This window comes from Sus scrofa, chromosome 12 (genome assembly GCF_054392235.1).
Source record: "Sus scrofa isolate SSC_HxYL_T2T_F1_AM1 chromosome 12, Sscrofa_HxYL_maternal_Yorkshire_Landrace_v2.0, whole genome shotgun sequence".
In the NCBI taxonomy this organism is placed as follows: Eukaryota; Metazoa; Chordata; class Mammalia; order Artiodactyla; family Suidae; genus Sus; species Sus scrofa.
The window spans coordinates 11,346,479-11,373,220 of NC_139394.1; the positions used below are offsets into that span (position 1 = coordinate 11,346,479).

Here is a 26,742-nt window from a genome sequence, read left to right on the forward strand (position 1 = left end):
ATATTTTAAAAGATTAATCTGGACACAGCTTGCCAAAACCATCATAAAACAGTTGTTTTGGAAACTATTAATTTGTATTTTATTGAAATTGTGTTCACGAGCAGGGAAATGGGTACCAGAAGAGAAGGCCATCAGAATAAAACAAAGGAAGGGATTTTTAAAAAGGATAGAGTTTGCGTCATCTCTAATTCTATTCTGGATGGATCTTGTGCTGGTTTTGTTCTCTCTGTCCCTAGCATCCCCTCCCAGGGGAGGCTGACCGCCACGGACTGCATCCCAATTCTCATCTTTGATGGGTGGCTTCCAGTTGGGTTTGAACAATCCAATAGAAGGTAGCAACAAGAGATGAGAAAGTGGAAGCAAAAGGTCAGAGGATCTCTCACCTCCTCCTCCTGTTTTAGTTTCAGATCTCTAGGAGCAGCTGTATCTTTCCAGGCCTATAGTCTTTGTTCCCCTCCAGTTACGTCCACCTGCTTCTGACTGCCCCTCTTAAGACTATTCACCCTAGGAGTGTCTCTTTCTCATTTAGTCCACACTCAGTCTCCAGCAGTTCATCAAAATTACCATGTAAGTGTTTGCTCCTACCGGTTTATGACTGGTGACTTCTGCTATAGGTAAGCTGATCTTGGCTCTCATTCTCTACATTCACTTGTGTAAAAGAGTAAGAAATATGTACCTTGGCCTTTGCCCCTGGCTTCTGCTCGTATTTGGTCTTTGAGCTTCTAAACGCTTGTAATTTCCTGAACAATGGGAGTATTTAACACAAAATTCCTAAATTCCTTGGAATTTCCTGGGTGATAGAAGCATCTTTTATTCTAAAGAGGCAGTTCTTGGTGGGTTCCTGGATGGAGGCTGGTCACAAGAAAGACCAAGCTATGATTTAAAACTTGGTACTTTCAGCCTCAACTCCCATTCTTTGGAGAGGGGAGAGGGCCTAGGAATTGAGTTAATAATTGAGCATGCCTACCTTATGAAACCTCCATAAAAATGCCAAAGGTACTGAGTTCAGAGAGCCTCTGGGGTGGTGAACACATACACGTGCCAGGAGAGCGAGGCACCCATACTCCATAGGGACCCACGCTCCTGTGCCCAGCACCCTTCCAGACCTCACCCTGTGTATCCTCCTCTGGCTATTTATCTAAATCCCTTTTCTTATCTGTTTTATATAATAAACTGGTAAATGTAAGTATGAGTTTCCTTGAGCTCGTTGAGCTGTTCTAGCAAATTATTGAAGCCAATGAGGGGAGTCATGGGAAGCCCAGTTTATAGCCGGCTGGTCAGAAGCACACGGGGACCACCTGAGGACTTGCAATTAACATCTCTAGTGGGAGTAATTTTGTGAGACTGAGCCCTTAACTTGTGGAATGGGACACTGACTCCAGAGCGCTAGTGTTAGAACTAAATTGAGGAGTTCCCGTCGTGGCACAGTGGTTAATGAATCCGACTAGGAACCATGAGGTTGCGGGTTCGGTCCCTGCCCTTGCTCAGTGGGTTAACGATCCGGCATTGCCGTGAGCTGTGGTGTAGGTTGCAGACGCGGCTCGGATCTCGCGTTGCTGTGGCTCTGGCGTAGGCCGGTGGCTACAGCTCCGATTCAACCCCTAGCCTGGGAACCTCCATATGCCGCGGGAGCGGCCCAAGAAATAGCAAAAAGACCAAAAAAAAAGAACTAAATTGAATTGAATGCTCCATCACCCAGCTAATGCTGGAGAATTGGTCACTATGGCAAACTGATGTTTGGTGGTCAAATGCGCGGTGTGGGAACCGAAGAAAACAGTCATTTTCCTAGATATTTGGTGTCAGCAAAGTAGAATTTGGAAGTAGAACAACTGGCTCATGGAAACTTGTGGGTTGGGAAGAGAAAATATAAAAGGGTAGGGGATAGAGAACTTTGGAGCCCTGATTGTTCCCTAATCACTCGTGGGATAAAACAGCAGCTGCACTTCCATCAGTTACTGAAGGTGAAAGTGACCCATGGAGTTGGAGATGAGAGGAGGCGCAAATCCTGGGAAGCTGGCTCACCGGATATATAAGGAACAATAAGCAGGCTAATCATATTATCTCCCCAAGTCATCATCATCTGTAATAGCTAAGGTGAGAGAAAGGTTGAGTTGGACCTTGATGCTGGACCAAGCTCAGATTTGAGTCAGCCTTAGCTCTGGCCACCAACTTCAAAGCTGCCTGCAAAGGGAAAACCTATGCCAAGAAAGTGTCTCTGAGGCTTCTCATCTCCAAAAAGAAAGGCAGCGTGGTGAAGGAAAAACAAAACAAAACAAAAAACGAGAAATGACTGAAGCTGCAGGTACAGTGCGAAGGAGTTGTCTCATTGCATGGATTGGTGTCATGAGCTTCCACAGAGCTTTACGAAAGTGCATCGTAAAAGCAACGCATCTGGTTTGAATGCTGCAGTTGGGTCTTACAGGACCTGCAGCTCCCTATTGAACCATCTCAGATGGCTCGTTGTGATCTGGACACACAGAAGGTTATTCTTGAGGGAATGGCCAAACTAGTGGACTGGATAAAAGCAGCCGTAAGGTGCATTTATCCTGAAAAGCATGAGTGCCCAACTCCCTTGAGAAATGCCAAGTGGGACATCTCAGATGAAGCAGTCGATATGCTCGGAATGCAAGTAGGATTGGTTTTATATGACTGGGACATTCATCCCCTGAATATGCCTGTTACCAGGTTATGGTAAATGCAGTGATTAAGCTGGGGCGGGGGGGGGGGTCCCTATTACATGGACACCCCATTGGTATTACTTTTGCAAAATCCAACAGTCTGAGAAGCTTTATCAGATTTGCTGCCTTGGAATTCCCACTGTGCTGTGGTGGATTAAGAATCCGACTGCAGTGGCTCAGGTCACTGTGGAGATGTGAATTCAAACCCTGGCCTGGGAACTTCCATGTGCTTCTTGTGTGTGGCCATTAAGAAAAAAAGATAGGCTGCCTCATTTTCCTCATATGGATCTTCCTGATACATCAAGGTCACTAAAGTAATTGGGGAAAAAATGAGGAGAGACAGAAAGGAGAGTCAAAGAACTTGACCTAGCAGGGGAAAGTCTTTAGATGGTTATTGAGAAAGTACAGGAATGTGGTGGACATTGGTGGAGTTGAAACAGAGGTGTTGATGCAGCACTGTCGAAGGTTGGGTGGACCCGTGGGACCCACTACTGGTCCCCGACACCAGAAGACCCCAGACAAGTCCACTCCATCTACCTTAGTTTGGAGGAATTTAAAAAACCAGAGGGAAAACATTATTATGAAATATCCCACCCAGAATGGTCTTGGTTAAGCAGATTAATCAAGGTAAAGATTGAGGGGGAGGCTTGAGTGTTCTGGTCCTACCTGCTGGGGCCAGGGAGGAGGAGGGGCCGAGACTCGTCTGGGACTCCTTGACACAGGAGCCCAATACACCGTCATTTGTAACCTGTTGGTGAAATCTTAATGGCAGCTAAATTAGAGGGAGGATATGGAGATGCAAAGTTGATGGGATTAAGGTGAAAACTGAGATTTTTGAGCAAAATTTATGGGAGGTGAGTGGGTCTTCTTCACCTGACTGTATTGTTGGGATGGATATTATTAAGATAGATATTCTATCTGACTGGAGGTTGCGTTCTCTACCTAATATTATCAACAGGAAGCTTGAAAGTCCGCCCTCAGACCTGTCTGAACTGGATGCACTAAAATGGGAACCAAGGGAGTTGCCAAAACCCACACAGGTAGGTAATTTAAAACAGTATAGACTAAAGAGATGACCATTTTAATTAACGACATGCTTGAAGCTGCCTGCTGGTCCCAACATATTCTCTGGAGAGTAGCCCTGTGTAGCCCATGACAAAGGCTCGCAGCCCTTGGAGACAAAACAGTGTGGCTATTGTATCCTTACACATGAATTATGCTTTAGTTTATCAATCAGCTTTTGCCAGACCATTCCAAAACTTACTTGCTGAAGTTAGCACTCTTTTTCTAGCTTTGTTTTCTTGTCTTATTTCTGGCTTTTGGGTATTTATTTTTCTTTGAATTTAATCCCTGTTTTTGTTGTATTTTAGTCATCCATTTTAAAATGGGAGTGAGGAAAACCCATCAGTAGTTCAACCACTGATAGAAATCCTGCTATTGTCTTTAAAATCATACTGTTTATTACTTTAGTGCAAATAACCAGTTGAAAGGTAACTAACTGGCCCAATATTTTCTTCAGCTTTTTAAAGTTTTCCATTAAAGTAAACCAGAAAACTTGCAGAAGAGACTCCTGGGGGGTGATTTAGAAGAGTAATGATTGTACACTGTGAACAGATACTTTCAGAGGACTGAATACATGTTTGTCTGAAGTTATCATTTGAATAGGCAAAAGGGCTGAGCATCTGAGCTTCTCAGGTAAGAGTAATAATTTCTACGAAGGAACAAAAAAGCTCACGCAAAATTTAAGGTATGTGGATTTCATCAAATAATCTGAAAAACAAATCTAGGAGAGATTAATAGCCAAAGATGTTGCAGGGTGAGGCTTGGACTTCGTAGTCTCTGATGGAGAAGGAGCTGAAATTTCCCAGGCTCTAGTCAGGCATCCTGCCCTGGGATTTTGCACAAGGCCCTGTGATGTTAGCCCACTGTCAACAAAGGTTGAGGAGGAATTCAGTGGCAGTAATGCTTAGTTCCTTCAAACCCAAGAGCTGTGTGCAGCTTTTGCTAAATCTACCTATAGCTTGTAATTGATGGTGATGGCCAAGGAGCCCAAAGCTTACCAGTTAGGCTTATATGAAGTAAAAAGAGAGAGAGCAGCCCGTGTAGAGCCAATGACTTTATTTTCTAAATTCAAAATTAGTGAGTATAAGTAACACTATTAAATCATATTTAGTTATGCATTTGGCAAATCACACTTTGCAAAAATGAAATAACAAAAACATTGCACAATTCAACCATAGCTTGTCAGTTCATGCATTTTTTGTTTTGTTTTGTTTTTGCATTGTTGTTGTAGTTACTGAGCTACTAGTGCTGAGTGCCCTGAATGTGAATAACTCAGTTTGTCCAATAACTGTATTTTTTTTCTTTCTTGCTCATTTTAGTCATTTTCTTGTCATCTTTAAGTAATTCATTTGTCAGTTTTTGTCACTATTGATGCCTTTCTTGATCCACTATTGATTTTAGTTAACAATAGACGATTTTTGAAAATAGGTTATTTTGAGTCATTGGTTCAAAGGCAGACTTCAGTTTTCTCTTTTGCTTTAAGAAGCTCTACCTACTTCTCGAGGGCTCTCAGCGTGATTGGACAACTCCCCGCACATCCAAGGTAAAGGTCTCCAGTTCTCCTGAGAGCTATTGCAAGGCTACTAACACTATTCTCAGTTGTCAAACACATCTGGTACCTGTTCTTAGAATTTGCTTCCAACTTCACAGAAAAATATCTTAACTCTCAGAAGTACATCTGTACTGGATGTTGTCATATTTAAAAATTCTCCCAGCTCTCACTTTCACTTCTTTTTTTTTTTCTAATGACAAAAAACTCTCCCTTCCCTTTTTTCAAGTCCGTCCTCTCATCTTAATTCTGGAGTAATCCCTCATTACCCCCAACCCTCCACCCCCAAAAGGACACCATTCGATTTGTTACTTGCGTACTTCTGTATTTTCAGTATTTCCCTTTTCCCTTTCCCTTGAAATTCTTTAAAACAACGACAAAAAAAAAAAAACCACAAAAAAACAAAAAAACAAACCCTACCCTTGACCAAAACAACTCATTTTGGCTACCACTCAACAGAAACTTTCCTTTCATAACTAGGTTTCTGGAAAGAATAAACGCTAATTTTGTTTATTTGTTTTGTTTCCTTATATCATGTTCAACAATATATATTTACAACTCAAAGTAAGAGTATTGAGCATCTCTCATGTTCCAGGTTCTGTGGTGTGTACAGCAGTGAGAATTCTGTGGTTCCTTTCAGAAGTTTATCATCTGTGGTGGGAGAGAGAGACTTTCTTTAAAATTTGGTACAACAATGGCAGTGACCACGGTGTGTGACAGAAGCACCTGGGAGGGGCATCTAATGACGTGGGAGGAGGGCTGGGAAGCCTCCTTGGGGAGAAGAGGTCAGACCTGAGACACACAGGACAAGAATTAGGCAGATGCATATAGTCATTATGGGATGGCCTCCTGAGAGGTGGGGTTCATTCTAGGAGACCAACAGAGGCAAATGAAAATGCAGTGGATTCATTAACTGTCATCTGTCAGAGGAAAGTGAGGTTACGGATACTGTCATCGCCAGAATAAGGTAGGTTCGAGTATGTTTGCCTGCCAGCCATTAGTACATTTGCCTGCCAGCATTTGAAGCTGAGCACCAGTAGAATGAAACACCAGAAAGTTCTCACTTAGAACTTACCAGATCAGAGGAGGAAAATAGAGCCAGAGGAACCTGGAAAAAAAAAAAAAGGAACAGAGAAAAAACATGATGGGTGTAGGAATGGAGAAACGGAAAACCACTGGAAAGCTTAATTTAGAGACTGGATGAAATGGGTTGGTTATCCTAGGGAGCTACAGCCCTTGTGCAAAGTAAAAGATTTGCAGAAGAGATAAAAGAAACACAAAATCATACTGTTTCAAGAGACATCCTATAGACAGATCATAAGGGGAGGCTAAAATATACCCAAGAAATCAAACTGCACATAAAGTCCAGGAATATGTCATACAAGGGATATTGCAAGGGGAAAAAAACAAAGCAAGACCACATAAAACTCCTTTATTATATGTTTAAGAACCAGAGACATTTTTGGACAGTATCCACTGAAACCCAATGCAGGCAGTGCAGCTGGGTCTGAGGAAGGATGAAGGCCAAGAGCAGAAAAGGCCTAGAAGCCAGCAGCCATTCCCTTTCTCTCTATCAGGCAGCTGGGCTGCCACCTTCTCTCTTTGCCGATCAGCTTTTCATGCTTTACGTGACACGACACAGCATTCGAGCCCCATGGTGCCAGGAAAGTAGCCAGGAAAGAATCCAAGGGGGAGATTTTAGCTACATGCAAAGTCCAGCCTTTGACATCCAGAAGGCTTCCAGCCCTAGAGATGTTACTGCAAAATACGTGAAGCAAAAGCCAAGGAGAATGGTCCAAGGAGTGCGCCTCGGATGAGAATCACCGAGGGAACAGATCATACACGAATCAGAGGACACGGCACTTGTTATCTGAGCTCACAGACTGAAGGTGCATTTTAACCCAGGTTCTGTTACTCACTGGCTGCTCAATTGGGGCAATAAACTCAGGGCTTCGCTTTTCTCCTCTGTAAAGTGGGAGTGATTGGAATAATGCCTACCTCATGAGATGATTATGTGGATTAAATGTGTTGATATTTAAGGGTGCCACGCTTGTAGTATCATGGTGGTTGCTCACTAAGACATTATGCTATAAAATCAGTGCTTTTCACTTTTGAAATCCCATCAGGACCATTTTTTTTTAATTGCCAAGCTGATACTAAAGCTTATTTAGAAGCGTGCAGACGTATGACTTGATCAAGAACATATTGAAAAAAAAGATTAACCAGGGTGAGCTTGCTCTGTGACAGGGCTCCAGAAATTACCACGTGGTAAAGGAAGGGGCCAACATATTGAAAGAAAAGAATACAGCCCAGATGCCAACCAGGGCAAGAAGACAGAAGCTGTCTAGTAGGTAAGAAATTCTTCTAGGAAACAGTTACTGAAAAAATTTGCTAAATTATATCCTCTGCGGGCCAAGTGCCAATAGTGCTATTAAATGTGATAACTTTGTATCTTCTGCACAAGACAGCAGACATACAGAAACAATCAGAGATTTTTTTTTTTCTTTTTTAAGTTTGACAGTCTGGTGCATTAATGAGTTCAATCTGCCTGCATTTTGCTGGCTGAGCAATTTCTGGACTCAATATATAATGAGCAAATGAGTAAATATTGAGGGAACGGGACGTAGGTGAGGAAGACTTTGTGTGATTGTCGTGGCCAGAGCAACACAGAGTCTGTTAGCTTTGGGGACTATACCCATTGCACATCATTTCCCGCCTCAGTCATGTACTCAGGAAGTAATTATAGTGCAAAGGAATTTAACAGACTGACTGCCAGCAAGAAGATGGTGGTGTCTTTTCACCACTCTGGTTCATCCAAAGACCAACTCCATTAATTACAAGAAGTTTTGGAATTGCCTCGTCTTTGACTTACCTGAAATGCTCAAAAAAGAGAGAACAGCAGCTCTTATCTGTCAAAAATATTTCTTGAACAACATGGAAAGCAGGACATGCTAAAAACCAGTGGTTGCTTACAGAGAAAGTAAGTATATTGTCTGAGACTTGTTGCAGAAGTAACAAGCCTGTACCTCTCAGGAATGCAGATATTTTCATGTGGCATTGCTCTAGGGAGTCTCCTATTTTCCAGTCCAGGAAAGATGCTGCAGGTAGCTGGCATGCAGTGCAGCTGAGATGCAGATGAAAATTCAGAGTTCATTTTGCTCCCCTGAATAAAAATTGCATGGCTTCCTTGCAATTTTTCTACATCCAGGTTTTAAGAACTAAATTTCTTAGTGGAAGCTTTTGAGCTCCTTTCTGGCCTGTTTGTATATTTGTAACTGTCACTAAATTTTTTTTTTTCTTTCCTCCTTTTCTCTACTCTGCTCCGAACTGTTTATTTGCCCATGCTTCTTTAAAAGGCTGTGTTGGGGGCCACCTCTCTCCTGAGGACCTTGTGTGAAAAATCTAATGGAGAAAGACTAGGTTCTCTTTGATTTGATAATTCCTCATGTTTTGCTTATGTCCAGCCAGCCATCTGCGACTGCAAACTCCCTGCTGAGGAACTGGCAGGGAGACAAAGAAATGGAAAACTGTAAAGAAGTCGCCATGTGATGTGAGCAGAGAGTTTTTGGCAGCCTGGCTGAATGAAGACCATAATCCTTTTCGGAAATCATTCTAAACGGAACTATTCACAATAAACATGAAATTAAAAGCATGATGTAGTAGTGACCCAAAAGGAATGTGAATTCTTCTCCAGGACATGCAGAGACCTGTGGATGAACTGTTTCTAGATTCTTGCTCCAGCTTTCCTGAGAGTAAGTTAACCTCTAAGATTGTGGTTGTTTTGCGTATGAAAATATAAGGTGCTGACTTCAGATAGGGAATGCCAAACATTTGGATGGAAAGCATTAAGTGTAGTAAGTTGTTAGTGAGTCATTTTGATTTTTCAGATCGTCTGAGTGTTTTGTGCTCTCTGGCTAAATAACCCGTTGGAGAACTAAGATTTTTGTTTTCATTTTTACCCTATGACTAAAAACGTATTTGGACACATAACATATATTATCTAATAGACTATCGAATAAATTGAAAGGAATGTGACTTTGTGCTGACTCTTTACAAATATGGGCCATTTCCCGAGTTAGTGGAATGACTTATTCTTTTATGTTCATTTTCCGTTTTGCTGTCAGAGGATTTAAAAGCTTTGGAGGGTGCATGATTTTCTGAATTTTTAACTGACTTAACTGGCTTGAGAATATTTTCATCAAGAAATCCGAAGGCAATATTTTTATGGGCATTTTCCATCATCCTACGTATGTAAGACGTTTGATCTGACTTGTGTAAAATATTTATTCTCTGAATGCTGGGAATTCTGACTAGAAAGTGACTGGCTTTTTATAGCCACATTATTATTTCTAGATCACACGACTTCCTATTCAGAGCAATCTAAGCTAACTAGATGTTTTGTGCCACTGTCGTGAATAGTACTCATTTTTCTGATCTTTTTTTTTCCTGATCAGGATGCGCAGTGGAAAAAACTGATCTTAACAGTCTGACAATCGTAAGAGTTTGACAGTCGTAGCAGTTAGATCACATTAATTATTCTTTATTTATAAATATTTTCCAGCAGCACATTCATCCACAGAAAGAAAGAAAAGTAGATGCCGTGCAAGAAAGATGTTTAACCCTTTCAGATACCTTGGTTCACTGTGGCGTTGATTGCCTAATTGGAAATGCTCCATTTTGGCTTTGGTTGGGGTGGGTCTCGAACTGTCCCTGTCTGCTCTGATGACATCCGTATCAGGAACTCATCCCCATGGCTTCTGAATCCCATCCTTCATTCCCGGACACTTCCCTCTTCTATTCTGTGAATGAGGCGCATCATGTAGGGACGCTCCAGCCGCTGTTTTTGTCCCAAAGCCCTTGTCCTGGCCTGACTTTAGGCTTTCCTCCTGTCTCATTCTCAGTCCTTATGCTCTCAGACTCTCCTTTTGCCCCTCGGGTGTAGGTTTTGTTTGTTTGCTCGTTTGTTTTGCCGCTGTAACAAATGGCCACACACTGAAGGGCTTAACGCCAAGTGAGGTTGAGCACCGTGCAGTGTGGGAGGTAAGACGTGGGACCTGAGTCTTACTGGACTAAGATCAAGATGCTGGCAAGGGACAATGCCTTTCTGGAGGAAGGAGGGAGAATTCTGTTCTCTTGTCTTTCAAGACTTCTAGAAGTATCTGCATTCCTTGGCTCATGCCCTCTTTCTCCATCTTCAAAGCCAGCAGCGGACTTAGAACAGTCTCATAACATTGCTTTACTTTTTGACCTCCGTTTCTGCCTCCTTTTTCTATGTTTAAGGACCCTTGTGATGACACTGAATTTGCCCAGAAAATCTGAGGTTATCTCCCTGATTTAAAATCAGTTGTTTAGGGAGTTCCCATTGTGGCACTGTGAAAACGAATCCGACTAGCATCCATGAGGATGCAGGTTCGATCCCTGGCCTCACTCAGTGGATTAAGGATCTGGCCTTGTCATGAGCTGTGGCATAGGTCACAGACATGGCTCTGATACCACATTGCTGTGGCTGTGGTTGTAGCTCCGATTGGACCCCTAGCCTGGGAAACTCCATGTGCCGGGGGTGTGGCCCTAAAAAGCAAAATAAATAAATACATAAAGTCATTTGTTTAGTATACACTCACAGACCTGGAGAACAGACTTGTGGTTGCTAAGGGGGAAGGGGAGAGAGTGGGATAGACAAGGAGTTTGGGGTTAGTAGATGCGAACTCTTACATTTAGAATGGATAGACAATGAGGTCCTGCTGTTGAGGGACCCTAACCCTAACCCTAACCCTGAGAGCACAGGGAACTATATCCAATCGCTTATGACAGAACATGATGGAAGATAATATGAGAAAAAGAATACATATATATGTATATGTATGACTGGGTCACCTTACTGTATAGCGGGAATTGGCACAACATTCTAAGCCAACTATACTTTAATACAATAAATTTTTTAAAAAAATTAAGTCATTCGTTTAGTAACCTGACAGTCAGCTGCTACCTTAATTCTCCTTTGCCCTGTAATGTAATAGATTTGCCAATTTCAGGGTTAGAACAGGACTTTTTTTTTTTTTTTTCCCTGCCTGCCATGTTCCTCTTCAGTTATTCCTTGCCTTTCAATTATTCTTGCCTTGTTGGTAGGATCTCAGTGTTCCCTGAAATAAACCCCTGGCAGTGCCCCACCTGCTGAGCACCAGCATGGGCCAGCACGTCCGTGGCTTGGTTCCTGCCCCGTGGGTAAGATCTGGATTTTAGGCCATGAACCTAGTAGCTGGAATGGTCAAATAATGGAAGAGGCAGAGATGTGGTTTCCATCCCTCTTCAGTAGGGATCTTTCAGCCAAGGCTTCAGAATCTAGGCATCACAGGAAGACGGAATACTCAGAGCTTCGAGTCTGTTCTGTTTTTCAGGTCCTTTTACACGTTCGCTTTTTTATGGGGGCCCAGGGGGCAAGGAATCCAACGCGGCTGTAGAGGGAAGGAAACATTATTTCGGCTACTTTTTTTTTTTCTTTTGCATTTTGTGTTCTTTCAGATTCCATCCTGCCTATAATACTATCATTTATGGGTTGATTTTTTTTTTCCCCTCATCCTTGCAAATACTCTTTCTAGTAGACTCACCTTCTCCCCACATTTAGATGAGGATGCTTGAAAGCTGCCAGAATGGTTCTTTTTCTGCCCCTCACGGGCTTGTGTGCTCCTTGCACACAGTGTCTTTTTGTTTTTGCAAGCACCATGGCGAATATGATTTTAACTATATTTAGGTTATTGTTGTTTCTGCCATTGGTGTAAAGGTGTTTAACATTCTTTTGTATCTCAGCCTTGGACTTGAAGAAAACACAGATATGATATCGTATCCATGCACATCTCTTTCCCCCCAAACCTCCCTGACCTTCCGTGAGATGAAATCAGACCCTGTGGGTCTGTCTTGACCTTTGGCACTACAGGGCATTTCAAGTGAAGGAATATTGTGTGGGTTTCAGTGCTTTCTGCATAGTTGTAGATTGAATTAACTTGCTCAATCTATTTTAATTTGCTCAATCTATTTTATTTTATGTACATGTTGGTCAGCAGAGTTGAAAAACCCATTTGTGTGTTTTCCTTAATTGGAGGTGAATTTTAATAATTTGGGTGACTTTTTTGGGAGGTGGGAGAAGGTGTATAAGGCTTGAGGTTAAATCAAAGTCTAGTTTTATCACAAATGGGTATTTCTTCAGTGCTCTTTATTTTTGCCTGTTTTGGTAAATTTTTCCAAGGGAATTGAAGAAATCAACTTTTCACTTCCCCTTTTAGGATATCAGATTCGTTTTTTCCATTATAAACTATTTATTCCCTCCCTTCTGAACTACCCCACCCTACCCATCAACTTGATTCTTATAGACTTTTCCCTTGATCCTTTAATTTAAAAAGAAATACTTTTCGTCATTGTATTTGGTCCTCGGAGAGCCTTTCCTGTAGATATGCATGTCTTCCCACTCCCCTGAAAAATTAATTTCCATAGTACTTTTTTGAGTGAATTTCCAATATATTTTCTTGCAACTGTTTTCTTCTTTTTTGAATATCTCTTTACCAAATACTTTCGTTTTTTCTCTACTTCATGTACTTTTATCTCACATTGTTTTTTTCCATTTTTTAATTAAAGTATAGTTGCCTTTTTTTTTTTTTTAAAGCGCCACGCCCATGGCATATAGACGTTTTCAGGCTAGGGGATGAATCTGAGCTGCAGCTGCCAGCCTATGCTACAGCCACAGCAGTGTGGGATCTGAGCCATGCCTGCGACCTACACCGCCGCTCACGGCCATGCCAGATCCTTAACCCACTGAGTGAAGCCAGGGATCTAGCACGTGTCCTCCTGGATACTAGTCGGGTTCATTACCCCTGAGCCACGATGGGAATTCCCAGTTAAAGTACAGTTGATTTACAATGTCGTGCCAATTTCTGCTATACAGCAAAGTGACCCAAATCATACATATGTATATGCATTCCTTTTCTTATATCATTTTCCATCATACTCTATCCCAAGAGGCTGGATCGAGTTCCCTGTGCTGTACAGCAGGACCTCATTGCTTATCCATTCTAAATGGAATAGTTTGTATCCTCTAACCCCACATTCCTTATCCACCCCACTCGCTCTCCCCTCCCACTTGACAACCACAAGTCTGTTATTCTCTATGTCTGTCCCACGCTGTTTTCAAGTGCATTTTAATTTTCTTTGAAAATTTGGGACGATTACAACATTTTTCTCTGTATCGTGGAAGATGTTTTGTTCTAGACTGACTTCAATGGGAATTTTAAGGACATTATTTGCTTTTCATTTCCATTCCATTTTTTGTCTTCTTGAATTTTATTATAGTCATTATGTGGAAGGTTTTAACGCTTTTCTTCTGTATGTTGTAATGATGTTTTCTCTTTAAAAATTTTGTATTTTCTTTGGCTCTTGAGGGTAATCTAGCTTTCCTTATGTTCTAGCACGTGGGGGTCCCTGATAACAACTGCACACAATGAAGTCTATGAATAAATCGCTAGAGGGAAACTCTCCTTAGGGTCCTCCCCACACTGCTCGATGCTGGTAGCATCTCTGATCTTGCTCTGAAGGGAGAATTGATCCCTTGACCCACTGGTTGAGAGGGAGGCCCCCAAAACTTGGCTACCTGGGTTGTACCACCCTGAGCTGTGTTCGATGAGCCACTTTGCCTTTCTGTACCTCAATTTCTTCCTCTGTAAAACAGGGAGGATAATATCCCAGAGGTTTATTGGGAGGCTTAAACTAATTAAGTTTTATAAAACACTCAGAACTACCTAGAACATAGAAAATCATCACTGAATATAGTTAATGTTGTTTTCTTTCTGATGTCCTATGTTCAGACCACTTCCTAGCTCTGTTTCAGCCTTATTAATGAACAGTGTAAAATTCTCTAAAATTTCATGAGATTTTCTATCTACTTGCCTTCGGGTTTGTTGCTATTGGGTTTGTGGTGGTGGTTGTTTTAGTGGTTGGGTGTTTTGCTATTGGGTTTGTTGTTGTTTTCATGGTTGGCTTGGGACTTTTTTGGACTTATTACATATAAAAAATTGATAAAGATTGAGTTCATCTTTTTGGGTTCTTGGCACACAGAATGATTGGGTCAAAGAAAGCATCTCTCTTGTTTTGGTTATTTACTTTCTTGAATTTACAACACCCATGTCATACTCCACCTTGATTCCAATTCCCATTGCCACTAGTCATCATTTTTTAAAAATTGAGTAAAAGATTCTTTAAATTCTAGAGTGCGTTACAATTTTCCAAAGTTTTACAGACATGATTTCATATAATCCCACAATGACACTTTTCCCGCTGCCTACCCCTGTGTTGCCCTCCCCTCAGCCCTTTTCTTACTGGTAACCACTGATTTGTTCTCCACATCTGTGAGGCTCCTTTTGTTGTTGTTGTTTTATTCGCCAGTTTGTTGTATTTTTTAGATTCCACATACAGGTGATATCATATAGTATTTGTCTTTCTCTGACTTATTTCACTTAACATAATACGCTCCAAGTCCATCTGTGTTGCTGCAAATGGAAAAATTTCTTTCTTTTTTATGGCTGATATCCCATTGTGCATATATACTATATCTTTATCCGTTCCTCTCTCTCTCTCCTCTCTCTCTTTTTTTTTTTTTTTTTTTTTTTTTTGGCCATGCCTGCAGCCCTGCAGCATGTGGAAGTTCCGGGGCCAGGGATCAAACCCAAGCCACAGCAGCAACCCAGGCTACTGAGGGACAATGCCAGATCCTTAACCCTCTGAGCCACATGGGATCTTCATTTTTTAAAAACCATTCATCTGTTGACAATCACTGAGGCTGCTTTCATACCTTAGAAATTGTGAATAATACTGCTATGAACATTGAGGGGCCTTATCTTTTCAAATTAATAGTTTGGGGTTTTTTTTTTTTTTTGGTGTATACCCAAGCGTGGAACTTTTAGGTCATATGATAGCTCTATTTTTAGTTTTTTGAGAGACCTTCATACTCTTTTGCCTGGTGGCTGCACCAATTTACATTCTCACCGACAGTGTACTAGGTTTCCCTGTTTTCACATCCTCACCCACATCTGTATTTGTGTTCTTTTTGATGATGGCCATTCTGACCTGCGTAAGGTGGTATCGCATTGTAGGTTTACTTTGTATTTCTGTGATGATTAGGGGTGTTGAGCATCTTTCTGTGTGCCTTGTGGACCATCTGCATTTCCTCTTTGGAAAAATGTCTGTTCAGGTCCTCTGCCTCCTTTGTCATTAGGTTGGGTGTTTTTGATATGGAGTTGTAGGAGCTGTTATGTATGTTTGATGTATGTTCAACTGGTCACCTTTGCATCATACTTGATGGAAATCCTTTATTTCCTGGATGTTCTTGAAAACTCTGTATTGTATGCAGTATTAATTAATATAAATGATATTGTGGTATTACTCTCAACCTTTTCAATTTTTAAAAAATTGCCAGTATGTTTTTAAGATCTCTTCTTTTTTTTTTTTTTTTTTTTTTTTTTTGTCTTTTTGCCTTTTCTAGGGCCGCTTCCTGCGGCACATGGAGGTTCCCAGGCTAGGGGTTTAATCGAAGCTGTAGCCACCGGCCTATACCACTGCTACAGCAACACGGGATCCAAGCCGCATCTGCATCTGCGACCTACACCACAGCTCACGGCAACTCCAGATCCTTAACCCACTGAGTGAGGCCAGGGATCGGACCCCCAACCTCATGGTTCCTAGTCGCATTTGTTAACCACTGTGCCACGACAAGAACTCCCTTAAGATCTCTTCTTGTTGATGGGTGGGTGTGAATCCATTGCTTCAGAATCCTACACTGTACTCTCTGGACTGTATCCATTAAAATTTGTTCTGTGGCATTCCTGTCGTGGCTCAATGATGCAAGTTCCATCCCTGGCTTTGCTCTGTGGGCCAGGGGTCTGGCCTTGCCGTGAGCTATGCTGTAGGTCACAGATGCGGCTTGGATCTGGCATCGCTGTGGCTGTGGTTTAGCCCAGCAGCTACAGCTCTGATTGGACCCCTAGCCTGGGAACCTCCATATGCCATGGGTGTGGCCCAAAAGACAAAAAATAAATAAAATAAAATTCCTTCCATGACACTGCACCACAATCTTTTACATCATGAAGAGCATCCTTGTACGGGTGCCTTCATGGACATGTGTGGGAATTTCCTTGGCATACATACCCAGATGTACCCAGAAGCAGAACTGATTGACAGCAGGATATTGCTAAATAGTAATGAACTGGTGACAAATTACCAAAATGGGTGAGTCTGTCCCACCAGCAGTACATAAAATTCCTTTTTCCCCAGGAGAAAATTGACCAATGCTAAGTGATGGAACAACAACCCTTGACTCTCTTAAATTCTCCATAATCTTTTCAATCCAGTGAGGGGTCAGTATGAATTGTCTGTATCTCCTAATTGTTTTAATTTTTGTTTCCTTCAGTCCTGTGCTCGAATATCCCTTCGTGTGTTTTTCAGCTTTTTGGCTCCTTCCTTTGCACGCAATTGGAAACAGCTGCTACGATGTTTCTTTTGGGTTGGATTGCATAATGTTTTCTATTTCGGACCTTCGCATTTACTTCCTTTACTTTCTCTTTTTAAAATAAACAGGTCAGAATGAGCAAGAGGCACATCAGTGTGGGTCGGCAAACGTGGGCCCTTCTCTGCAAGAATTTTCTTAAGAAATGGAGGATGAAAAGAGAGACCTTGTTGGTATGGTTCAGAGTTGATGTCTTCTCATGTTTAGAAGAGGAAAAAGGATTTTCTTGGGCAGCACAGTCATTATTTAATGTGTCATATATATTCTACAGCTGGCTAGCAGGCTGGATTTTTTTCAAATTCTAGACTCTGCTGTTACTTCAAATAAGATCCCTTTAGGAGTTCCTGTTGAGGCTCAGTGGGCTAAGAACTTGACATTATCTCCTTGAGGATGTGCGTTCCATCCCTGACCTTGCGTAGGTTAAGGATCTGGCATTGCCACAAGCTGCGGCATAGGTCGCAGATGTGGCTCAGATCCTTGTTGCTGTGGCTGTGGCATAGGCCAGCAACTGCAGCTCTGATTTGACTTCTAGCCTGGGAACTTTTAAATGCACAGATCAGGCCGAAAAAAGAAAAAAAAAAAAGATTCCTTTGAAATATGTCATTGAGACATGTGTTACTGCAGACATTTGGTAAAGAATTCATATTCAGAAACTCCTGGAGAAATAAAACCACATTTTTATACTGCAGGCATAACAATTAACATCTGAACTCACTTGAGTCTCATAAAGGAATAAGTACAGAAGTTTAGGAGTGAAGACAAAGAAAAGGGCAAGATTTAATCCAGAGAGTAAACACTTTTTTTAAAAACACTCAAAAGACAAATTGTAGCACTTCCACACTGGAGAGAGATGACGTCAGTTTGAAAGAATTAATGAGCCTATAAACAAACAGGAAAAGAAAATGGCATTTTGAACTTTTGCTTCTACTAAGCTTCTTCTGATCATAAGAATGATTACATGTTATTTGAGTAGAAAATTTAGTAAATTCAGAAAAATGTAATAAGTTAAAATCACTTGTAAAATACCCCAGTTCAGGGGTTGATACATTAACATTTCATTTCCTTTTTTAAAATAAATTTTATTGGAGTTTAGTTGACTTACAAAGTTGTGTTAATTTCAGGTATACGGCAAAGTAAATCAGTTATACATATATCCATTTCTTTTCAGATTCTTTTTCCACATAGGTTATCACACAGTATTAAGTACATTACCCTGTGCTATGCAGTAGGTCCTTGGTACCTATCTATTTTGTATATAGTAGTGTGTATATGTCAACCCCAACCCTCTAATTTAGCTCCCCTCAGGCACATTTCCCCTTTGGTAACCATAAATTTGGTTTCAAAATCTTTGCCTCTGTTTCTGAACATTTCAATTTCTGAGCATTGTGTGCATGTATGTGTGTGTGTGTTTGTGTGTTCTTTCAACAAATATGCACTGAGTGCTTAGATTGGCAGTGAAAAAAGCATACAAAAATCCCTGTGTGGAGCAAAGATTATATAAATATAAATGTTGGATTCTACACTATAAAGATGTTTTATTTCTAACCTTTCATCTCTTTTCAGTATAAGTACTATATCTGTCATTGTATTTACCTAGATAGATATAGGTATAAAAATAGACCAACATATATAGCTAAAATAAGATCATCTAGTGAATAAAATCAATACTTCCTTTAAAGGCCATGTGTTTAAAATTATAACTAAACCATCAAATGCATTCTTATCATGAAATTTCAAATGTATTCTGTTGCATTTCCAATTCCAGAATGTTATAATGATAAAAGCTTTCAAAATTCTTTTTGTGAAGCAGTATTTTGGAACGATCTTTGATACGCAGGCAGCGGAAGATAAGTATATGGCCTCACTCTTGTTTATAGAAGCTGCTTATCTCTTTCATACCACCTAACATTTCTTTATCATTATCACTCAAGTTTCAACACAACTGCATATCACAAGGCCATTCATGAAGCAATCCAACCCTTAACATTTGAATTGAACTATGATAAACTTAGATTCTTAATTCTAATTGAAATTGAGACCACAGTGCTGTCTTCGTGAGTGATGTACATATTTCAAAATCTGCAGATTAAAGGACAAAAGAAAATTGAGAAGTTGAAAGTGGAAGGGAGAAAAAAACGGTGTCCAAGCAACGTAACAGAATTAAGTGTTTTAAATTGTTCGTGGATGATGAATCTGTGGTGGAACGACTACTGACTTGCTTCATTTTTCTCTCTTTGCTGGGTAGGAATGGTTTTTCTCATTTCTTCTAGCACTGTTTGCATTCCTCTTTTCCTCCAATTTACACCAAGTTAATGACTTCCTTCAACTGCCTGCGATGGATCTTGGACGTGTAGATAATTTTAATGACTCTAATTACATTATTGCCTTTGCACCCGAATCCAAAACCATCCAGGAGATAATGAACAAAGTGGCTTCTGCCCCCTTCATGAAAGGTATGTTCCCTGGCACTTCATGGTAGTTTCCTTATTTGTGAAATACACAGATTCATTTTGGAATTTCCTTGATAAATTGTGTTAAATGTTCAAGTGTCTAGATTTAATTAACACCTTTAATACATATTCCCGTTAACTATCAAGGAGCTTTTTTACTCTATTTACTTGTCTCTTAATTTGAGAAATTTTACATTAAAAAGGTTATCCTCTTATGAATCCACATCAAAATGAGACAGCGCAGGATCATTCAAATGTATGTTTGTGAGAAGATTATGGGAAGATGGGACAGAGGTGACAGCACGATTTTTTTAATCTCTTCAAATACTCATGTAAAAATTGAGAGAGAAATCAGATAGCAAAACCAAGAAACCATGGGCAATACTTACAACAAAACTTGGTGACAAAAATGTTTCTTTGAACCTCAAAATGTAAGGGGGTGGGGAGAGAGCAAGGGGAAGCAGTAGGGTATCTGATGGACCCAAGACAGGAGCACGAACCCTTTAAGAGGAAACCAGCGGCCACTGCAAAGCAGGGAAGCCCAACATGAGGGCTACAGAAGCCACTTTCAGCAGCTGTATTGGTGGTGCAGTATCAGAATGTTTTTCCGAGGATATTAGATTTGTAACATGGAAAATACCTAATAGGTAATTATGGACTCCTCTACTCTCTCACCCCTGTGTCCATGAAACATGGGGAGACTCAGTGTGAGAAGAAGGGAAATTGACAGGATGAAGAATCCTGTCATTCCAGAGAGCTAGGGAGCCCTTGTGAATGAACAGGTGGTGTCCGAAGGACTCAGCTGAAGAGAGTGCCACTGGTCAGAGCTTCTCTCACCTGAAGAGAGTGCCACTGGTCAGAGCTGGCTTATGTTGAGCTTCAATAAGAGTAAGTGCAATGATTTGAAACTCATCCAAAGTATATGTAGATCCATGCTCTCAGAAGAATATTGAAAGAAAAAAAACCTGTTTGCCTTTGAAGGAGGGTAGGAAATCAGTTCTTGTGAACATATGTAAGTCAGGGGAAATACTAGCATTTATCTCATATGAACTGTATGTACAATCGAGTAACCAAGAAGGTGATGGAAGTACTGTTTTATAAACATTTTCTACTGATAAAGGAAAGACATATGATGGCAAGAGAGCATCATGATTTTGAAATTCCCACTAAGGTAATGGATCTAGGTACTGAGCATCCATGGATGCTACTATCTCAAAAAGAGAGACGATCCAAAATTATGACACTCTGATGAAGGCAGGTACCACCACTGTATGATCTTGCCAAAAGAATTAGACCCATGTTTGATTCGGCCTCTGGATCCAGACGCCAGATTGCAGGAAATACAGAGGATAAAGGAAGATGCTGAATGGCACTAGGCACACACTTGCAGCAGAATCCAGACTGTGGGAAGTTATACAGGTTAAATGGTCGGGGTATGGTTGGGAACGGTCATCCGTTTGTATGTTTTAGAATAAGCAACGTCTCTTTAGATGCTGTCTGAATTAAACAATCTTATGCTGCCTTTGGAAGTTTGGCTACATTGACACTGTTGTCAAATGGAAATATATACTCTACTTACAGTGTATACTTAGAATTATGGCATCTGTGTCAACTTTAGGTAGATCTGTGTTGCAGTGAGTTTAAATGGACACATTGGCATTGCTGTGATTCCAGGTGCCTTGTGTTTTAAATTATGGATTAAATAATTTATTCAGAATGGTATAATCTATTTTTTTAAAAAAAGCGTTTGCTCCATAATGCTTCTAATTTTATCTAAAATGTTAAGATTCCCCCATCTACTCTCTCCAAGTGGGAGTCTTTTATTTAGGATCAGCACTGCTTACGGTGAAGAAGTAACTAGCATAAAAGAGCTTTAATATCACTGAAGATGATCTGCTGTGCTGGACCCCACAGACATCTTCTTTCTTAGCTGTCCCTTCCTTTCACATGTCAGGAAGACCTATCCTGGGGTGGCCTGATGAAAAGAGCATGGATGAACTGGATTTAAACTACTCTACGGATGCAGTGAGAGTCGTCTTTACAGATACTTTCTCCTATCATTTGAAATTCTTCTGGGGCGGCAGAATCCCCAGGATGAAGGAACACAGAGATCACTCAGGTAACTTTTCTATCAGAAAAAAAAAATTTTTTTTAAATTTTGCTATTACATCATTAGCCACAAGGAGGCGTATGTAATAGCAGACGTCTACACAGACACAGGCAACATAAACTTTTAATTTCTGAACAGAAATGAGATTCTTTCTTATTAAATAAAGCCTATGTTCTTAGGTGTATTGTTTTACTAAGAAATTATATTTGCTATTATTCCTGTGTTACGTCTAAAGAAAACCTCACAAAGAGGCTCTTGCTCAGTGATTCCCAATCATTTTTTTAAAAAGTGTTTTCTGGGCACAAGCAGCATAAGAACAAGGCTTAAGGGAACATTCTTGACTCATGGAGACAATTGTAAGATTTAATGAAAAACCATTGAGAGCCGTTCTTAAGAACAATAAAGTAATTCTGGTGTATTCTCCTCTGGTGAACTCTTTTTTAAGTCTCCCCTGAAAACTCTTCCCACCCATTATATTATTGTAGCCCTAGAGTGTATTTGGAACATTTGAAATTTCGATATTTCCCGCAACAAAGAGTGTCCCATCCTATCATAATGGGTGTGTTTTTCTTTCCCTAAAGCTCATTGTCAAATAATGGATGAAAAAGCCACATGTGAAAGTTCAGTGTTCTGGGAGAAAGGCTTCGTAGCTTTTCAAGCTGCTATTAATGCTGCTATCATAGAAGTGAGTATTGAGTTAAAAGAAACTCATTGCATTGTAAATTCAGTTTTCATGGATGGTGAGAAAATGGATCCATCATTGAATTAACTTATTCACTGAATTAATTTGGCACAGGATACTGAACAGCTACTCTATTTAAATCTTATGCTAAGCCCTAAGGATCCAGAAATGAGTAGAACACAGGCACTTTTCTCCTGGGATACTGGGTGTGTGTGTGGGGGGGGGGATAAAGCAATGAATAACTAGTTATAAATATGAATAAATAGTTTGGTTCTGTCCTGGAATTGTAAACGATGTGCTACGCAAACACTGAGGCAGGAGGTTCTCTGGGGAGAAATGTCAGACAAGACTTATTAACAGAAGTGACATTTCCATTGTGACTTCAAGCATATGTAGAATTTTGTCCGGTGAAGATGGTAAGTAGAGATGGTGCCAGAAATCAGGGAACCACAAGGGGACAGATCATTATGGGCACATGCAGTTACATGTGGAATGCACATAGCTTCTTATAACTGAGAAGAAATGCACGAGTTTCTAATGAGCTTAAGGTAACAATGTGTTCACTGATATCTTTCTTCAGATCACAACAAATCATTCAGTGATGGAAAAACTGATGTCAGTTACTGGTACAAATATGAAGATATTACCTTTTGTGGCCCAAGCAGGAGTTACAACTGATTTTTTCATTTTCTTCTGCATTATTTCTTTTTCTGCATTTATATACTACGTATCAATCAATGTCACACAAGAAAGACAGCACATTAAGGCACTGATGACAATGATGGGACTTCGAGAATCAGCATTCTGGTAAATCACAGGGCCACAATCCATCATGCAACATAAGTAAACAGATCAAGTTAGCTGGTTGCACTCCGTAGACCTATAAAGTATTGTATTTAAACCTGATGCTTTCATAAAGTAGTGCAGTATAAATGGAGTGGGTGGACCCATGGGCTTGGTAAATGAAATTTTTCTTACTTCTTTGAGTTAAGGAAAGCCTGATCCTACAGGTGGTTGAAACACAGGCCAATAACCAATACAAATGATGACAGTTTGTCCTCTGGGCACCATATTTGGGTGAACCTAAATATGTAAGAACTTGAGGTTTCTTATGTTCAATGAATATGTTTCAGACATTTTGTTAGGAAGGGCGAGCAATTTTGCCCCCACAATGAATGGGTCACCACTTTTATGAGACCCAAGGAGAAGAGCCTGTTACGCATTTTAAGCATAGAGATTTCCTTAGTGGAGGAGTAGCAGGGTGGTAATAAGGCAGACCAGGGAAGTGGGAAGCCATGGATCATGTCCATCTGAGCATTTGGTACCTACTCCCTTGACCAAGTTACCTAATCTCTCTAAGCCTTAGTTTCCTTTTCTGTGAAGCACTGGTAATAGTATCTGTCTCTCCTTGGTCATGAGCATTCTAAAAAGGAATGTCTTTAAGGTAGGTTTTATTGAGCTTAACAAGAATTAAATACTTGATATTAAATAGCAGTTCATTGAACTCTGGGAAGTATCATGGCCCAAGAAGACAGTAAATGCTAGTTAAGAAACCAAGGATCAAATCCCCAATTAGCCATAAAAATTTTTTTTTCTTTTTTCTTTTTTTTTTTGTCTTTTGTCTTTTTGTCTTTTGTTGTTGTTATTGTATATTGTTGTTGCTATTTTTTGGGCCACTCCCGCGGCATATGGAGGTTCCCAGGCTAGGGGTTGAATTGGAGCTGTAGCCACCGGCCTACACCAGAGCCACAGCAACGCGGGATCCGAGCTGCGCCTGCGACCTACACCACAGCTCACGGCAACGCCGGATCGTTAACCCACTGAGCAAGGGCAGGGACCGAACCCGCAACCTCATGGTTCCTAGTCGGATTCGTTAACCACTGCGCCACGACGGGAACTCCCCATAAAAATTTTTTGAATGAGTTTGGCCAAGGGGTGTTTTTGAGATGTAGTCAGAGAGCAGTGGTTGGAATTTGCCTTTACACACTGTGATGATATGCTCAATGATAAACAAGATTTATAAAATATATAGAATAGCTCTAGACATATGCCACGTAGTTGTTTAAAAAATGTTCAACACTGTTGAGTAGGAAGAGCCCACATTTTTCATAATGCCAATTTATACCAAATATATTTATTTTTCCTTTGGAAGTGTTGAATAAACTGAGTATAAAAGTGGAGAAAATGGATTGCTGGTTTGATCTAGAATGGGAGTTTTTTTGGTGTCTCTTTTTGTATGGAAATTGTGTAACTCAATTCTGAAGGAAATTTTGGTCATTATATATATATTTTAAATAATGGAAATGTACAGAGACAGAGAAAAGTAACCAATTTAATTTAATTTTTTTTTTAGGGCTGCACCCGCAACATAGGAAGTTCCCAGGCTAGGAGTGGAATTGGAGCTGCAGCTGCCGGCCTGTACCACAACCACGGCAACGGCAACAGCAACACCAGCTTTGAGCCGTGTTGGTGACCTACACCACAGCTCATGGCAATGCTGGATCCTTAACCCACTGAGCAGAGCCAGGGATTGAATCCATGTCCTCATGGATATTAGTCGGATTAATTACCACTAAGCCACAAGGGAACTCCCCAGTATGATTTTTTTAAAAAAGAAAACAAATGCATCAAAGGAAGATTTTTAAAAGTCAGGGCTTTTTCCCCACAAGAAAAAGACGTGATACTCTGTAGATCCTGTGAGTGAAATTATGGCAGTTGAAAAAATGAAGAGAGGTGAACAATTTCAGAAGAACAGAAGGGTATTGTGCAAAAGGAATCATTACAACAAGGGGAGACGTCCCAAAACATGGTGGCATTTTCTCCTTCAAATAAAACTTACTATTCATTCTGGACCCATTATAAACTAGTTGCCATATTAAACTCATGAAATACAACATTTCATTTAATTCTCTTATTATTTTTCAGTAGAGGATAAGGATGGTTCGAGATGGTTCAGTAGCTACTTCTCAGAATCATATAGTTACCAAGTAGCAGAGAAAGCTTGAACCCAGATCGCCGTGATTGGAGAGTTCATTCTCTCTGCTCTATAAATAACTTTCTTCCTGATTCTCTGCAGTTGATAGCAGGGAAATCGTATTTTCATATCCATCTGTATATCTGTATCTATCCATAGCCTATGTCTATGGATTTACCTGTCTCTATATCTAACCTATATCTGATCATTTATGCCAGGGGTTGGCAAACTCTGTGCCCCTCCCCCCCTCTTCTTTTACAAATTGCCAGCTAGGAATGGCTTTTATAAAGGTCTGAAAAAATCAGAAGAATGATAATACTTTATGGCACACGAAAATTTAGGTGAAATTCAGATTTCAGTGTCTGCAAATACATTTTTACTGGGAAACAACTACACTCACGTGCGTGTTGCATCTGCCTTTGTGTCACAAAGGCAGCATTGAATAGTTGCAATGAGACTAGTCTGAAAAGCCTAAAATATATATTTTCTGTATCTTTAGAGAAAAAGTTTACTGATCCCTGCTTCATCATCCTTTTTTACCCCATGATGTTATATACTTACCGAAAGAAAAAGTCCAGAACTGACAAATCAGTCGTCATAAATGTCTTCCCTGGAAACCTGTCCAAATTACTCTCATGATATTATCCAGTTTATTTCTGTCTTATTTTGAAATTAGCTGCTTATTTTACTTGACTTGTTTATTGCCTACCTTCCCCTTTAAAATATGAACTTTTGGGGCAGAGAAATTTTCTGATTTATTAGCGGCTGCATTCCTTTAACTCTTGGTTTATGGTAATCTCAACAAGTCATCTGCTGAAAAAAATGAATGAATAAAGTGATGATGTAACAGTCCTTTGAACTGATGCTTTATTTCTGGGCTAGGCTCTCCTGGGGTTTGATGTACACCAGCTTCATCTTTATTATGGCAGTTTTGATGGCTGTCATCATAAAATCGGCCCCCGTTGTCATCCTGACTGGCTTCATGGTCGTTTTCACCCTTTTTTTCCTCTATGGCCTGTCTTTGGTGAGTTGGTGAATTGAATATCAATCTCTCTCTCTCTCTCTGGATTCTTTCTCTGAGACACTGACCAGTAACTTCTCATTGATTCTGCTCACCCTCTTCTGTTTTTGATTCTTTGCATGAGACAGTATCTAGAGGTTGGGGGGAATAATGAAATATACTCTTGAATTATGAAATTCTTTTTTCAGTACTGATGATTGTCAGAGGACTATACACTACCTGAAGTTTTTCTCTCCTCTCAGATAACTTTGGCTTTCCTGGTGAGCGTGTTGGTGAAGAAACCTTTCCTCAGTGGACTGGTCGTCTTTCTCCTCACTGTCTTGTGGGGAAGTCTGGGATTCACAGCTTTGTACAGACATCTGCCTGCATTTTTGGAGTGGACCTTGTGTCTTCTTAGCCCCTTTGCTTTCACTGCTGGAATGGCCCAGGTAAGAGTTAATGTAACCATTTCATTTTTTTACAAAGCATCTAAAACAGATTCCCTCTGCATAATTCATGCAACATGTGCTACTTATTAAAATCCCCATCTACTTTTGTAAAGACACACTGGGAAGATATGAGACTTTTTCTTCTACGTTCTCAGCATAAATAACGTTCCTTTAAAGTCTGATGTAGACTGATACTCCATTATTGATATGGGTCCAGTTTTGGTTTCATTGAACTGTTCCAAGGAA

The 26,742-nt window shown here is 40.4% G+C and overlaps 1 protein-coding gene and 1 long non-coding RNA gene across 9 annotated transcripts in view; one reads left to right on the plus strand and one right to left on the minus strand.

Moving 5' to 3' along the window:
- The first annotated feature begins 8,928 nt into the window (after window positions 1-8,928).
- ABCA9 (ATP binding cassette subfamily A member 9) overlaps window positions 8,929-26,742 on the plus strand; it is a 64,490-nt gene continuing 46,676 nt past the window's right edge. For 2 of the 8 annotated variants that reach the window (XM_013980819.3, XM_021068115.2), the window contains exons 1-8: window positions 8,929-9,041; window positions 16,903-17,004; window positions 19,077-19,284; window positions 21,236-21,400; window positions 21,973-22,076; window positions 22,654-22,880; window positions 25,930-26,071; window positions 26,311-26,496. In XM_013980819.3, the coding sequence (XP_013836273.3) occupies window positions 16,909-17,004; window positions 19,077-19,284; window positions 21,236-21,400; window positions 21,973-22,076; window positions 22,654-22,880; window positions 25,930-26,071; window positions 26,311-26,496 (1,128 nt within the window). In that variant the 5' untranslated portion in view covers window positions 8,929-9,041; window positions 16,903-16,908. Of the gene's footprint in view, window positions 9,042-9,410; window positions 9,537-16,902; window positions 17,005-19,076; window positions 19,285-21,235; window positions 21,401-21,972; window positions 22,077-22,653; window positions 22,881-25,929; window positions 26,072-26,310; window positions 26,497-26,742 lie in introns of those variants that run through there. The other 6 variants (XM_084983868.1, XM_084983871.1, XM_084983869.1 and 3 more) reach the window with 4 other exon arrangements.
- LOC146398038 (uncharacterized) lies at window positions 17,053-21,426 on the minus strand. Its single transcript, XR_014820903.1, has 2 exons — window positions 20,119-21,426; window positions 17,053-20,083 (listed from the first exon to the last, which is right to left on the minus strand). It is a non-coding gene; the product is annotated as an uncharacterized LOC146398038 (long non-coding RNA).